Genomic DNA, 15818 nt, shown 5'->3' with positions numbered 1-15818 from the left:
TGTCCTCTTCCAGCCTTATACGATGAATGGGGTTCATCACTGAGGAAATACATGCATGTAAATCACCTGGAGTTTTCAGTGCTACACAGGACATGTTTCTCAAAAGGGCTGATACACAGCCTGAAACAAGAGGACTTATTCTGTCTGAGGGGAAGGCATAAGCAGTACTATGTAGCTGAGTACCAATGGGGCACAGGGTGAGAACAGGTATAGGGGTGGGGGGAGGCACCAAACAGTGAAGAATTCTGAGGAAGACCTAGCAGCCCTGGGGTCCACAGAAATGGGTCGACAAACAGATGGTACCTCCTGTGGCTCTGGGCAACTTACCCACTGATGATCTCCTTGGTCTCTGCCCTGATAAAATGTTCCTTGTCAGGCGTCAGAATGCAGAGAGAGAACTTCTGCCCTGTGCGGGCCTCCCCATCCACCACATCTGTGCACTGGTTCATGTTGATGGTGCCCTGAGGGAGGGTGGTAGGCTGCAAGTACAAAACAAGTCACTCAAAAGGGGTGTCAGGTCCCACAGCCACCAGCAGTACCCAGCCCTCTCCTTCAGTCCTCCATCCTCACAACATCAAATCCTACCCACCATCCACGGTGGGGCAGGCCAAGCTGGACATTTTTAGAGGACACCCAGCTGGATTTCACCTCCTACTTGGAGAACAGTGTCCTAGCTTGCACTGGAGGAGGGGGCAAGATAGAACAGCTCAGTGAGGACTGCCGGGGAGAACAGGGAGCCAAGATCTAGTCTCAGATCTGTGAGGAAAAGTCTGAGACAGCAGATTCAAGAGCAAGGTTTTTTGTTTTTTTTTTGTTTTTGTTTTTGTTTTTGTTTTTGTTTTTTTTAAAGACAGAAGGAAGCAGGAAGGGTAGAGCCACATCCTTGAACACTAGCTCTGAGGCTGGGAGACAGACTCAAAGGCCCACCTACACCTGCCAGGGCTTTAAGGAGCAGAAACTTCTTGACAGGCAGGGATCAAAATAACAACACAGCAATGGCCATTATGGACTTCAGACCTATGTCAATAGATTATGAAATATGAAAATACATCAAGCAAAAAGGTGAGTTAAGTGGAGATGATAAAACATATCAACAAAAATTCCATTATTCCCTTCTCAAGATACTGGCCACCAGGCCATTCAAGGATTCAGTGTCACCAAACTGCTCAGGTCCCTACAGCCCTACTCTTCCCTCTTGCACCGCACTACTCTGTACCAGACACTTGACCGTGAGCCAAAGACCTGCCTTACAGCTGAGTGCAGCCATGGTCTCTCTCACCTTTCAACCTCTCTACTCCCAGGGCCTCAGCTCTGTTTCCTTTATAAAGGGTTACAAAATGGTCAGCAGAAGGCAAAGGCAGCCAGGTAGGCACGTATGTTGGTGCACATCTGTAATCCCAGCAGAGGCAGAGGCAAGAGGACTGCTGAAAGTCTGAGGCCAACCAGGCTAGCCAAGGCTAACAGAAAAACATAAACTAGGCCAGGACAGGAGGAAAGTAGCAATTTCACTTTTAACTAGTATCTCTAATGCCCCCACTGCCCCACTATTTACCATAAGGGGAGCATTACTGGATCCTGTCACACACACAAGAAAGAACTATCAGGAAATACTACAGAAGGAAGTGGTAACTATGGCTCTAGAGCCCAATCCACTCACAGGGCTTCGAATGAGATGGGAAGAAATTGTTCCAAAACTGAATTATCTCATTCATAGCTAATTTCTCTTTAATGCAGCTTTACTGAGACATAATTTATATCACACAACTTACCTGTTTACAGAACATAGTTCAATGGCTGGTCAACATTTACAGAACTGTACAATACTCATCCTACAAACCTCAGGCCATTAGCCATCATTTCCCTCTGTCTCCCTCCAACTACTCTCTGCCTCTGAAGAGTTACTCATCCACTACGTTATACAAATGGAATCATGTGGCATGTAGCCCTTTGTGTCTGGAAGCTCCTTCCTTCACCACACTTGAAGGTTCAACACAGTACCTTTTTGTCCTGGCTGAACAGCAATCTACCATGTAGATGCGCCCCATTTTGTTTTCTCACTCTACCACTGATAGACTCATGAGTTGTTTCCACTTGGGACTGTTATGAACAATACTGCTGTGAATACTCATGTTCCTATGTTTGAATGGCCACATACCTTCACTGCTCTCAGGTGGATAGCTAGATGTAGAACTGCCGGGTCAAATGGAAACTGTATGTTTCACTCTTTCAAATGTGACAGACGATTTCCTGAAGTGGCTGAATCACTAGACTATCAGCTGTGAAAGGTCTGAACTATACAAACACACAAAAACCTCCCTCTAACTGCCTGGGTGTGGTGTGCCACAGCATGCATGGGTGTCAGCCCTTCCCTGCCACCTTGTTTGAGACCAGTCTCTACTGTTTACAACTGCATGACCAAGGAGAGCTGACACTCAAGTTTCCCATCTCATCCTTGGAGTGCTAGATGTGTACCACCACGCCCAGTTTTGTGTGGATCTGGGGATCTGAACTCAAGCCCTCACACTTGGGGGGCAAGTGCTCCATCCACTGGACCATCTTCTTCACATCAACTTTCCCCTCTTTAACTGGTCTTCTTTTTAATGGGAGTAACATAAATGAAATCCTTATAAAGGTATTATGATGAAAGCTATTTTCCTTTTTAAAATTTTTACATTGATTTATTTAGTACATATGTGTGTGTGTGTGTATATATGTGCGTGCGCCCGTGCATGCACACCTGGGCCACAGCACATGTGTGGAGGCCAGAGAACAAACTTCAGGAGTTGGCTCTCTCCTTCTACCATGGGATCGAACTCAGGTTTACCCCATTTGAGCCCTTGTGGCTCTTCCTTTTTATTTATTTGTTTGTTTGTTTTTGTTTTTGTTTTTTTGAGACAGGGTATAGTTTTGGTGCCTGTCCTGGATCTTGCTGTGGGATGGTCTGTATGTGCTCTGATTGGTCAATAAATAAAACACTGATTGGCCAGTGGCCAGGCAGGAAGTACAGGCGGGACTAACAGAGAGGAGAATTGAGAGAACAGGGGGGCAGGGGGGAGACACTGCCAGCCGCTGCCATGACAAGTAGCATGTGAAGATGCCGGTAAGCCACGAGTCATGTGGCAAGGTATAGATTTATAGAAATGGATTAATTTAAGATATAAGAACAGTTAGCAAGAAGCCTGCCACAGCCATACATTTTGTTAGCAATATAAGTCTCTGTGTTTACTTGGTTGGGTCTGAGTGGCTGTGGGACCGGTGGGTGACAGAGATTTGTCCTGACTGTGGGCCAGGCAGGAAAACTCTAGCTACAGGATCTCACTCTGTAGACCAGGCTGCCTCTACCTCCTGGGTGTTGGGATTAAAGGCATGAGCCACCACTGCCCGGCGTTCTTCCTTTTATTTTTAAAATCAGTTTACAAAATCGTAGGTTTCCATCTGGGTTTTGCCACCTATTTCATTTTGTTGATTCTCGTTCCCAGGCAGCCCTCTCCCTGCTCCACCAGCAATGTGCCCATCTGCCCCTAGGATTCCTCCTCCTACTTTGCTCTATTGTTTTCCCCATCCTTCCTTCCCACTTAGAGATTTGTTTTTCCCCTAGTCCTATGTGCCCTTTCTAGTTTCCCAGCTTTTGCCCACATTTCTCCCACATGAATACACATATTTAACAGCCAGAGCTGAGAATCTGTACATAGGAAAGAATCTTGTGGGACCTGCCTTTTTGAGCAGGGATTATCTCACTTAAGTTTTTCAGTTCCATCCTTTTTTCCTGAAAATTTAGTAATCTCATTTTCCTTATTGCTCAATAAAATTCTATTGTATATGTGTATCACAACTATTCTGAGACTTCATCTTACTCTGGTGAGAATGATAATCAAGAAAAAGACAATAAGTAGTGGTGAGGGTATGGGGAAAGAGGAACTCTTCTTATCCAGTGTTGGGAGTATAAGTGAGTGCAGCCACTCCAGAAATGTGGAGGCTTCTCAAAAAACTAACAACAGAATTCCCTTATGATCCAGTTATCCCACTCCTAGGGAGGTGCCCAAAGAATATCTTCTACTAAAGGGACATCTGCACGTCCCTATTTATCCCTGAATCAGCTGAGATGACTGGCCTTAACTTTTTTTTTTTTTTGAGACAGGTTTCTCTGTGCAGCCCTGGCTGTCCTGGAACTCACTCTGTAGACCAAGTTGGTCCCGAACTCACAGAGATACGTGTGCCTCTGCCTCCTGAGTGCTGGGATTAAAGGCATGCACCACCACATGCATCGCCTGGCACAGCCAGTATTCTTAACCACTGAGCCATCTCTCTAACCCCCAAGATAGGTCTTTCAAAAACACCTGACTGAGACCCATAGAAAACACCACTTTTACTTAGTTATGGGCATATATACATACAAGTGCACACATTCAATGTACAATGAAACATTACAAATCAATATTTTTACTTTAAAATGTTACTTGGTTACTTTTTTATTATATTTATTTATTACGTGTATACATTGCACATTTCTGTGGGTGTGCTCATGACACAGTACAATTTTGGAGGTCAGAGAACAACTTAAAGAGAGTCAACTCTCTCCTTCTACAATGTAGATCCTGGGGATTGAACTCAGGCTGTGAGTACTGGTGACAGGCACCTTCACCCACTGAGACATCTTTATATGAAAAAGTCCAAAGGCTTTATAGGTTGGTACAGAAATGACCCAGGGCTTCCAGGGGGCATTGTTAGACTACCTAAATTTATTTTGCAAGAATGAAAGAATAGAACATGAACCTTTGTCACACACTGCCAAGCCCAAGAAGTTCCTTCTCACATCTGCTGTGCCAGCCCAATCTGGTTAGAGTTGCTGATGAGGCAGCAAGACACTTGGATCCTAGTAAGTAGCCAAAGGATCTTCCCTTAGGAAGCCTGCCCCACCAAGCCAATGCCCACTTTACTCCTAAAGCTGAGGCTAGAAGAACTGACACCTTCACCCACCTGACCACCTCCACAAGAACCACGTGCCTGCTGTTATCATATGTGACAAGAACCCACTACATAAGAGCAAAAGTGGCTTTGATGTGGTGGCCTAGGCCTGTTATCCTCGCACTCAGAGAGTTAAAGCAAAGTAACACAAAGTTCAAGTCACCAAGACCTGTCAAAACAAACAGCAACCATTAAAAACATACTACGCCAGACATGGGAGGCAAGGGTAGGAGGATCATGAGTTCACAGGTAGCTTGGGCTAGATGTCAAGACCCTGTCTCCAAAGGGAGAGGGGAAAATGCAAAACCGATCATCCTTTTTAGAAGACCAAAGCTTGGACTTGACAATTTCTTAGATGTGATACCAAAAGCACAGGCAAAAAGACAACAACAACCACCACCACCCACAAAATGGACTCCATCAAAATTAACAAACCAAAGAACCAAAACCATAGAAAGGGCAACTGCGAGAGAGGGAAGAAACACTTTGTGAACAACACAGCAGCCAAAGTCAAACATCCAGGATATACAAAGGACTAAAAGCCAGGAGCAAGAACACAACAGTTAAGAATCGGGCACATTTGAACAGCCATTATTCTAAAGACATGTGCCTGATAAGCCCATGAAAATATGTTCAACATCATGAGTCATCAAGGAAACACAAATATAATCTCTAGTAGAAGACACCACATCACAACATACTAGGATGACAATAGAATAAAGGGAGGATGGACAGATAACAACAAATGCTGATGGAGAACTGGAACCTTCTCACATCACTTACAGTAATATATAATGGTGCAGTTGCTACGGGAAAGAGTTATGGAGATTCCTCAATAATTAATTAAGCATAGAGGGCTAAGAAATCAATCAGTGGTGAACGCTTGACTAACATAAACAAAGCCCTGTGCCCCATCCACAGTAGCACATAAAATCAGGCACTGGTGGAACATGCCTACAACGCAAGCACTTCACTCCATGTCTACCACAGCATTATTACAGCAGTAGAGAAGCAGAAGCAAGGCTACTGCCCACAGATGAATGGATGGGAAACAAGATGTAGACCATGCATACACTGGAGTGTTTAGTCATGAAATGGGATAAAGTTCTGATAGTTGTTAAAATCGGATTAAATCCTGAGTGAAGTCAGCTAGTCATAAAATGACACACACTGTCATTATACTTAAATGAGGGGCTTAGTAAGTCAGATTCATAGAACTTTAAGTAGAATAGGAATGGCTAAGGGCTAAGGGCTACGGGAGAATAGTGTGTTAGTATTTGATGGTGTCTGTTTCCATTTGGAAAAAGGTCTGGAGCACATGGTAGTGATGGCTGCACAGCAGTCTGAGTGTACTCAGTGCCACAGAACTAGCAAGTAAGAACAGCTCAAGTGTTAACTTTTGTGATGCATATTTGGACCGATGGATGGATGGACACAGCCTAGACCAATTCAGAGTCCCAAGGTGGAAAACAACAATAAACACAGTTGGAGCAGAAACAGGGCAAGAAGTGTGCCTTGCTGCTATCACACCCTTATGTGGAAGTGGCAGTTCTGCAGATACAGCTGGACAGAGCGATGTGAAATCTGGTTCTAGTTGGTGGCCTTGCAGAGCCTTTTCAGTAGATTCAGAATACAGACTGTCACAACTGGGCATGGCCTTGCCCTTCCACCAACCCTTACTTCTAGTGGCAAGCAGCAGCAGCTGACATATGAACCACCGTTTCTGGATTGTAGTAATCCCAGGTCAAACCACATACAAATTTGCCCTATCTGAGGCCTGAGTCTTCCAACACAGCCTGGATCCAGAGATCAGCATGCAGCCTATTTCCTGGGGTGAGATGCCAAAGTTCTTAACACAACCCTGAAGAAACCCATCTCATTCCCATCAGCAGAACAACATAGCCTCTGGCTGCAAAGATGGCCCTTGTCACATGGTATTAAGGAGCTGGCCTTTTATATATGGATTAAATGAATGGCTATCTGTCTGAATGTCACTTGCAGCTAGCTAGTGGCCTGTTCCCATGTCACTAACTCTGAAAGGATCTACTAGATGCAGTGCCAGGAGCCATAGTAAGAAGAGTGAGCCACAGCACCTGTCATAGGTTGCACAGTGCAGAGGAGAAGAGGGCACACACAGCTGAATTAAGTGTTACGACAAAGGTATGAGTACAGCCATGGAGGCAAAGAGGCCAGACATGAGGAGGCCAAGAGTCTTCAGGCTGCAGCAAGTGACATAGGGGCTAGATTAGTCTATGAAGAGGTAGGCTCCAAGAGCAGGAGAGCAGAGGGACAGATGAGCAAGTTCACCCAGGCCCTTTCCATAAACATGTATCTCTGTAACTGTGAAGTAGCATCATCTCCACTATAGGTAAAGAAAGTCCCCGGGAGAAGTAAAGCAGTATGCCAAGGGTGATGCTGGCAACTAGTGCCAGGAGCATAGTAATAAACTGAACGACAAAAGCTCTGACTCCCTGAGGCTGAACTGGGAGATGAGTCAGGCAGATCACGCAGACAGACCACGAATGGAAGAGGTGAACCTCAATAAGGACTGTTACAGGAGAGGGAGGGACGGTCTGGTCTATTACGTGTTCTTGGACTAAGCCTCCCAAGCAAGCAGAACAGGGTCAGGAGGGAGCAGCATAAGCTGAAGAGAATGAGCAGCCACAGCAGGACTCTCACCTAAGCTTGGAGAAGCAGGAAGATAGGAAGGTAGGTCATGCAGGCAGTCAAGAACCAGCATACTCCATACAAAACTAGCAGATGACTCATCATCTCAATTCTGCAGCTCTGTCCTGTGCTGCTTTGATGTGACAAGGACGGACAAGGAGGGCAGCTCACATCCTGCCCCACTGGCACATGTGCTTCTCTTGAGCCACCCACAGCCAGGCCTCCCATGACATAAGCGGAAGAGGTCCTATTGTGTGGGTTTCCCTCTACAGTGTTCCTCCCGCAGTCTAGGCCCCATTCCGCCCCTGCCAGTCCTATAAGGAGCCTCTTTTTCGAGCCTACGCTAGCAGCTGGGTCCAGGGTAACCTCTCTTCCCCGGAGTCTCTGGTACTTTTTTTTTTCTTTTTATTACTATGTCTAAACTTTTAAAGGTTGTAATGATCATACAGAATTTCTACATACTCATTACCCAGGTGGCTCTGTTATCAACATCTTTCACCAGGTGCAGTTGTTAGGAATAGCCAACCAATACTGATACCAAATCAATAGAAGCTCATGCTGTTTGAGTCTTCTGAGTATTCTCTTAGTATTCTTTTTCTGTTCTAAGGCCACAGCACACTATATTGTCATGGAACCTTAGGCTTCTCTTGGCTGTGATGGTTTCTCAAACTTTCCTTATTTTTCAGCAAGTGCTAGCCATATATTTTGAGAATATAATTCAATTTGGGTATATTTGCTTTTCTCGTTTTTTTTTTTTTTGTTTTGTTTTGTTTTGTTTTGTTTTTTTGGTTTTTCGAGACAGGGTTTCTCTGTGTAGCTTTGAGCCTTTCCTGGCTCTCGCGCTGTAGACCAGGCTAGCCTCGAACTCACAAAGATCCGCCTACCTCTGCCTCCCAAGTGCTGGGATTAAAGGCGTGCGCCACCACCGCCCGGCTGTATTTCTCATGGCTAGACTGTGGTTTTGGATCTTAAGAAGGAAAGTCAATGAGGTAGAGCACATCTTTCATTCTACCTGATCAGGGTGTAGGACTTCTCACTGATGTTAGTGTTGATCCCCAGTGCCTACTGGGTATGTCTTGTGATAAACCATAGCCCAGATCCAGAAGAAAATCACTACATACTACATAGTCTGCTTGATGAGGAGGGGGAGTGATGATGCTCCCTATAAAAGGAGAGAATCTGCATGGATTATTTGAAATTCTTTTGCACAGTTTTTCTTTCCTCTTTTCCTCCATTTGTTTATTTCTTTATCAATCATCAACTTATATTTGCACAGATTTGTCAATATTTAACTTATACCTGGATTATAATCAAATGCTAAATTATTCATTTTGTTGCTCACATTTGGCTTTGGCTGCAGGAGCTTTTCCTGTGGCTCCTGTGTGGTATCAGAGTACTTCCTCACTCCAAAGGACAAGGTGCTCCAGGTTGATCTAGTACAACCTCTGCCTAGCTCTAGATCAGTCCCTTATCCAGAAGCCAGAGGCCTTTCCTGGAGAGTGACATTAAAACCCCCCCGGCAAGTGGTGGGTATTCTCATTGCTCATAGGGTATCATGGTATTTAGGCTTCTTAGCTGCCCATGAAGGAAATGTACATGCTGCTGGAATTCAAGCACAATCCTATCTGTTACTCTCTGTCTCTCTGATGATGTCTGTGCCTGGCTAAGCACACTACACCACTACTACATGGCCTAGCTTTCTCCCATCAGCTCCAACAGTACTTCTCATCAACTACTATCCATTTACTTATACAACTGTTCAGATCAGTCCATGTGCATGGAGATGTACCTCTGTAAGAAAGAACTACTCTCCACAGGTACCACACTCATGATTGCTCCTGCTTTGGAGTTTCCAGGTGCTATTCATTTCCAAAGCACATCTCTAGTTATATCACCATCCAGAATCTCCTCCAGTGAACAACCAAAGGGCCTGCCACTGTCCCTGTATGTCTAAGAGCTCAAAGGGGCATGGGAATCACTGGGTAAAAATTTGTACCTTTCAGTATGAGTTTTTGAGACCTTCCCAAAGACATTTGGATGAAAAACGAAAACAGGAGAGTAACAAGCAAAATGAATTAGTGAGTTCTTCTATTACTGTGGCAAAATACCTGAGAAAATCTACTTGGAGGAGGAAATTTTTATTTTGATTCATAGGTCACAAATTCAAGGGTTTCAATATATGGTTTGCTAGCTCAATTGCTTGAAGTGAGGCAAAACATCATGGTGCCATGGAAAGAGGAAATGAGCAACTGCGGCACGGGGTGAGCAAAGGACCTGCTCCCTTCAACTAGATCCTATACTTGTAAAATTTCTATCAACTCCAAGAGATTATCAAATTATGAACTCAGTAATAGGTGAATCCATGCTATCAACCAAGCACTTAGCACCTGGCCTTTGGTGAAGCATTTTAGATTCAAACCATACTGTGCTGTCTCAAGATTGGGGTAGGAGGGAAAACTGATTGGAGGGAGGCAGAGGCTGGCTGGCATCCCAAGCCTGGAGAAGATAGTTTACTAAAATCAAGCTATATGCACAGGTCTCAGCATTTGCTGAATGACAGAAGCCTCATGATCAGAGACTGCTTCCTATTTCCTAGGTTAGGACTGGGCCATCAGGAGGGTGAAAGCCTCCTATGGTGCTTCTGGCGCCCAGCTGAGGCTAGAGCCACTGCCTCAGAACTTTTGAGAACCTGGCCTCTGTAGAGACTCACAGAGGTTTCCTATTGAGAACTTCATCAGGGTCTGAGAATCTGAGCTTGCTTTACCCAGAAGGGCTGCATAAGGGGATGATTTGACCACGGGCATGGTTACCAGGTGTTTGGAAGAGTCTACACTTGGCTGTGCAGTGTGCTTTGATATTGCAAGGGGGAGGTCTTTCGCCCCGCCCCTTGGCATTGTTATAAAAAGCCCTTTTGAAGAAGCAGAAGGGACAGCTGGGTTTTGATCCAGGTCCTCCCTAAAGCTATCCTATGTTTCTGTCTTTCTCCTCTTCGCTATCTTTCTATCTAAAAGTTTCTTGTCCCTTTCTTCTCCTCCTCATAGGAACTCTTTTAAAAGGTGGGAGCTGGCCTCCCACAGGCCTCTCCTTGCCACTACAGCAGGCTCTTTCTTAGGCTGGCCACCCAGCTGTCTGGAGTCACTCACAGCTTTTGGCTGGGCCCAAGATGACCTGACAAAAGAGAACATGGGTTGAGAATTTGAGACAGAACACAGCTGTGCAGAGCTGACAGGTTATGGATGATGAAAGGGCTTGGACCAGCACCCCTAAACCACATGCCAGCCACAACAACAACAACAAAAATGAAGCTTGAAGCTGAGGAATTGGGGAAGGAGGAGTACAGGTATGGTATCTTTCTTGAAGCAGGCACGACACCACTTAGTGAAGAACCAGAGAAACAGAAAGAGACAACAAGCGTGCCAGGCAACTGTTCCATCGATAGACAGGACAGCAGCCCCTTTCAGAGATGTGCAACAGAAGTGATGTGGCCAGAACTGTGTGCGATGACAGGGGACAAAGTCTGGAAATGGTGTACCTTTGGCAGCCCCTCAGTAACAAGGATACCTAACTGAAGACTAGGCTCTCAGCAATGGGGCTGGAGCCTTAGGTTCTGCTTGGTGCAAGAAGCTGGCTGACACAGATCATTTGTAGACCAGTACACCTCCTAGCTCACAAAAACTCTTCCCTGCCAATCACTAAAGACTATGGGCCACAGGCTGACCTTTGACATTAGTGGGCCAACCCCGGAGAAGGCTTAGCTGGAGCTATATAAGCTAAAAGCCCAAAGGCATTCAAATACCCTTTGAAAATTCCCCAAATTTCAAAGTAACTAGAAAGTGAGGAACTCAAGATCAAGCTCAAAATACATCAGGAATCACAGGCCTTTCAGGCCCAACCTGGTCAAAGATAGAAAGAGGACACAGTAAGGAGATGAGGATGGCCAGGGTCTGGGTAGCAAGTCCACCAGAATACAGCCAGGCTATGATCTGTTAACTCTGTCCTTTGCCCATGGAATAACACATACTAGGGAAACCTGATAGGAAACTCACATCCTCTCACCCACTTACTTGCTCAGTGAACAATGGAATGATGGGTACCTTATACTGTATCCAGACCGGCAGGGGTTGAGAAACATGACATCAGAATACTGTCCCACCTAGATAAACCATCTGGAGGCTTCCAGCTTTGTACTGGCTCTTGAGGCCTGCTCTGCTGGAAATGTCACTTAGTGCCTAATCATGAGTATACTTTTTTCAATCTATCAGTTCAGTAAATGTTTCTAGGCTAGGAACAGTTGTGCACATCTGTCATTCAGGTGTGGGAGGCTGAGGCAGGACTGTGAGTTAAAGGTCAGTCTAGGTTATACAGTGAAACTGTCATAAAACTTTTAAAAAGTAAAAGGGCTGACTGGCTGGGTATGTGGCTCTGCCTAGTACATGTAAAGCCCTGAGTTTAATCCCCAGCACTGTCAAAGTAAGTAAGTTAAAAAAAAAAAATTCTAGAATTTGTTTTGTTGTTTTTCAAGACAAAGTTTCTCTGTACAACAGCCCCAGCTGTCCTAGAACTTGCTTTGTAGACCAGGCTGGCCTCGAATTCACAAAGATCTACCTGCCTCTGCCTCCCCAGTTCTGGGATTAAAGGCGTGCGCCACCACAGCTTGGCTTGTGTATGTTAGAATTCTTTTTGTTTTGTTTTTAAAATAAACATTTCTAAAAGGCCTCAGGAGTCCTATATGCTATGAGAATGTCTGTTTTAAAGATTAAAACACAGCCGGGCGGTGGTGGCGCACGCCTTTAATCCCAGCACTTGGGAGGCAGAGCCAGGCGGATCTCTGTGAGTTCGAGGCCAGCCTGGGCTACCAAGTGAGTCCCAGGAAAGGCGCAAAGCTACACAGAGAAACCCTGTCTCGAAAAACCAAAAAAAAAAAAAAAAAAAAAAAAAGATTGAAACACTAAAAGTGAACTGAAAGGAAGTCCTGCCCAGGCCACAGAGTTAGCACTGTGTCCCTAGGACAACCTCACATTCAATATTTTTTCCTTGTAGAGTTTCAAATGACCAGAAATTGAGTCTCTCATGCCTGAGCCTCCAACACAGCTACAAACAAGGGATTGCCCTCCCCTGATTTTCGCTCCCTGAGTAGGCCTCGCTCAGGAGCAGGTGCCCACACCTACAGAGGGGAGACACTCTTGACACAACAAGGTTGCTGTGGTTTCCATGTGCCATAGTATCCCCTCTCAGAGCCAAGAGCAACCCAAACTGAGCAAGTTTCCCTTAAGGGAAAACTAACAAGTGCCACAGTGGGTCCCAGGCTAGGCTTAGGGAAATGCTGCTGCTTATGTGGGCAAAGATTCAGCTCAGCAAAACTTCATGGCCACCTGTGTGGTACCACACCTGATGTGTTTTACAATGTACACCCAGAAAGTGTTGCTCATGTGTAACATGCCAGGCATAGATAACCATGGAGATGTAACACAGCACCATGGCTGTGGGGGCTGTCCCTCTGCTCTCTGGACCTCAGTTTCTCTCATCTATAAGATGAGTATACGAGGCCTATTCAGAAAGACTGATATGAACTTGATGTGAATGTCTATAACACAACAAACGTTGTGTGACTATCAGGCAAATAAATAAATAAATAATACAGTCTTCAGTAGCATGCTAGGTTTCTTTAAGAAGAAACAGGATCACAGAGGTTAAAAAGCCTGCTCAGTCACCAGGAAAACGTAAATGAGAACTACAGTGAGAGCCAACTAACACAGGCTGAACACATTCAACAAGAATATGGCTAGACAAGCCCCTCATACTTTGCTGGTCAGAATGAGAACTGAGGTAGCCACTGTGGGAAAGTGTAGTGGCTCCTTCAAAGGCTAAATACAATGACCCTATGACCCAACAGCACCACTGTTAGACACACATTCAATAAAATAGAAAAACATGTCCACACACAAGTCTGTAATGTGACTGCTCACAATAGCCTGATTTATAGGTGCCTGAGGGTGGGATCACAGATATCCATCAACAGATGACTAGATAAGCAAAATATGGGACATCTACACAATGGACTATTTTTCAGCATTAAAAATAAGTTTTAGTTAGGCATGGTAACACATGCCTTTAATTGCTGCATTTGGAAGGCAGAAGCAGATAGAGCTCTATGAGGTAGGCCAACGTGGTCTACAGATTGAGCTTCAGGCCAGTCAGACTTTAAAAAAAGAAAAAAAAAAAAAAAAAAAAAAAAAAAAAAGCTGAGACCGAGGGAGAACAAGGAGTTGACTACTAAAGGCACAGGGTTTTCTTTGTGATGATGAAATGTTTTTAAATTGGCCACAATGGCAGTTACAAATATACTACTTGTATATATACTAAAACACCATGTAACTAATACAATGGCTGAAAGGCTTTCCTTCTATAGGAAAGTATCCTTTTTCCCAACAGAGTTATCTACTTCCTGGGGATAGAAGGTCCTCCTACTTGCTAGGTGCTGAAACTCAGCAGATGCTTAGAGACTTCTCAATAAATTACAAAAAGGAGCCTCCTTTCTATTAAAGAAGTCAAAGCCCTCTTGGTATTCCTTTCACAGACCTGTGAGAATGCTTGCCAACAACAAACAGAATGGTCCAGTGAGACCCACTTAAAGGACAGAGATATGAAGGAGATGCAGAAGGACAGCAATGACCTGTCTCCTGAAAAAACTGATTTGTTGTAGTATAGCACAAACTTCAACCTTTTCTATGAAAAAAGAGAAGGCTAGGCTGAGGATGAAAGCAAGAAGTAAGATGGGCAATAAACCCTGGTGAGTCTCCAATTGGGCAGCTTACAGGCTCCCACTAACCACAGGCAGAGCACCCAAATACCCATGAGAGACCACACCACAGCCTGAGCATCTTTCTAAGCAGTGTGGCCAGGACTCAGGGTAGGGTAGGGCCAAGTGACAAGCTATCAGGTATACAAGCTAGTGAGACCAGCAAGACACCAAGTGTGGTCTCGGTAGTACCACACTAGTGAGATGAGTGAGGCGACAACTATGGCCTTCTTCCCAGAACCACCTTACTAAGACTGGTGAGGCAAGCACAGAGTGACCTCCTCCCTAGCATTATACTGCCAGCAATTTTATACCAAGTTTCTTTCAAAAGTGTATCCAGTCCACCCTTAAAGACACCACAGCTACCTGAAGTAAATGACCAACTCATAGCCCATGATCTGCTCAATCACCCCTCCCTCCAGGAAGATGAAACCTGAAGGGTGGGAAAGGTGTTCAGGCCGTATCTGGAGGTAACATGACAGCCTCCTAGCCTATGAACAGAGCTGAGTTATTGACTTGTATCACTCCAACTACATTTGCTCAGTACACAGTATCAAGTGTGGACAGTATCAATTCAGACACATAGAAGATGGAAATGGCTACAAAAAGAAGTCAGAAAGGAAGCTGAAACAAGGAGTAACCAGCTGGACTTATGAAAGCTGGATGAAGAGTTATATCCAGTGCTGGTCCAGAATAGCCTACCACAAAGGGAACTAGGTATCCACCCCAATGTGGCCCACAGGTCTAAACATTATGAAATGAAAATAGAGTCCTCTGGAACAAGTGCATATTCCAGGGTCAATTGCAGGACTACATGGCCTAAAAGGGGAGTTGAACTACCACGAGCTGCAGTAGTCATGTTCTAGAAGCTAAAAGCAGTCTCTCTTTAGCCTTTGATCTTTCAAATCCTATATTCAGAACTCTCTCTCAAGAAATAATATAAACTAATAGGGAACTATATGCATAACCAGAGTCCTTTCTGTTGTCTACAGCACTGTCAAATGTTTCTCAAGATTTCTCAAGATCCTTTAAATAAATGAACAGTATTTTTAGTGAGATGTAACATTACTGAAACCTTAAACTACTTCCTCAAGAGCGAGCAGGTGTCCTTGGACTCTAGGCACGGGAAAAAACTACCTTGCACGGGACAAAGGCTTTCTTTTGGTCTAATGGCCAAGCAAGCACAGAAAGCAGGACACCCTGATGGTGTCTTTGTCTTCTCCCTGTCTCCAGAAGAATGCTCAAAGACAAGAAGCAGGGTTCTGCCGCTATCCTTATAGTCGTGGCAGTGCAGACGAGTAGAAAGGGCAGGTTTAGTGAGTCATAAAGGCTCCTGGGCTGAGCTGACAGAAAGTACAACTGGAATTTAGCTCCTACACATCAATCC

General features: G+C 44.8%; 1 protein-coding gene across 3 annotated transcripts in view; it reads right to left on the bottom strand.

Moving 5' to 3' along the window:
* The window catches only part of Mprip (myosin phosphatase Rho interacting protein), a 119310-nt gene that overhangs the window by 52535 nt on the left and 50957 nt on the right, over positions 1-15818 (bottom strand). For all 3 annotated transcript variants that reach the window (XM_059270786.1, XM_059270785.1, XM_059270784.1), the window contains exon 4: positions 328-479. In XM_059270786.1, coding sequence (XP_059126769.1) covers positions 328-479 — 152 coding nt within the window. The remainder of the gene's footprint in view (positions 1-327; positions 480-15818) is intronic.

This window comes from Peromyscus eremicus, chromosome 8a (assembly GCF_949786415.1).
Source record: "Peromyscus eremicus chromosome 8a, PerEre_H2_v1, whole genome shotgun sequence".
Lineage (NCBI taxonomy): Eukaryota > Metazoa > Chordata > Mammalia > Rodentia > Cricetidae > Peromyscus > Peromyscus eremicus.
Note: the sequence above shows the minus strand (reverse complement) of the source record. Positions and strands in the feature narration are given on the sequence as shown.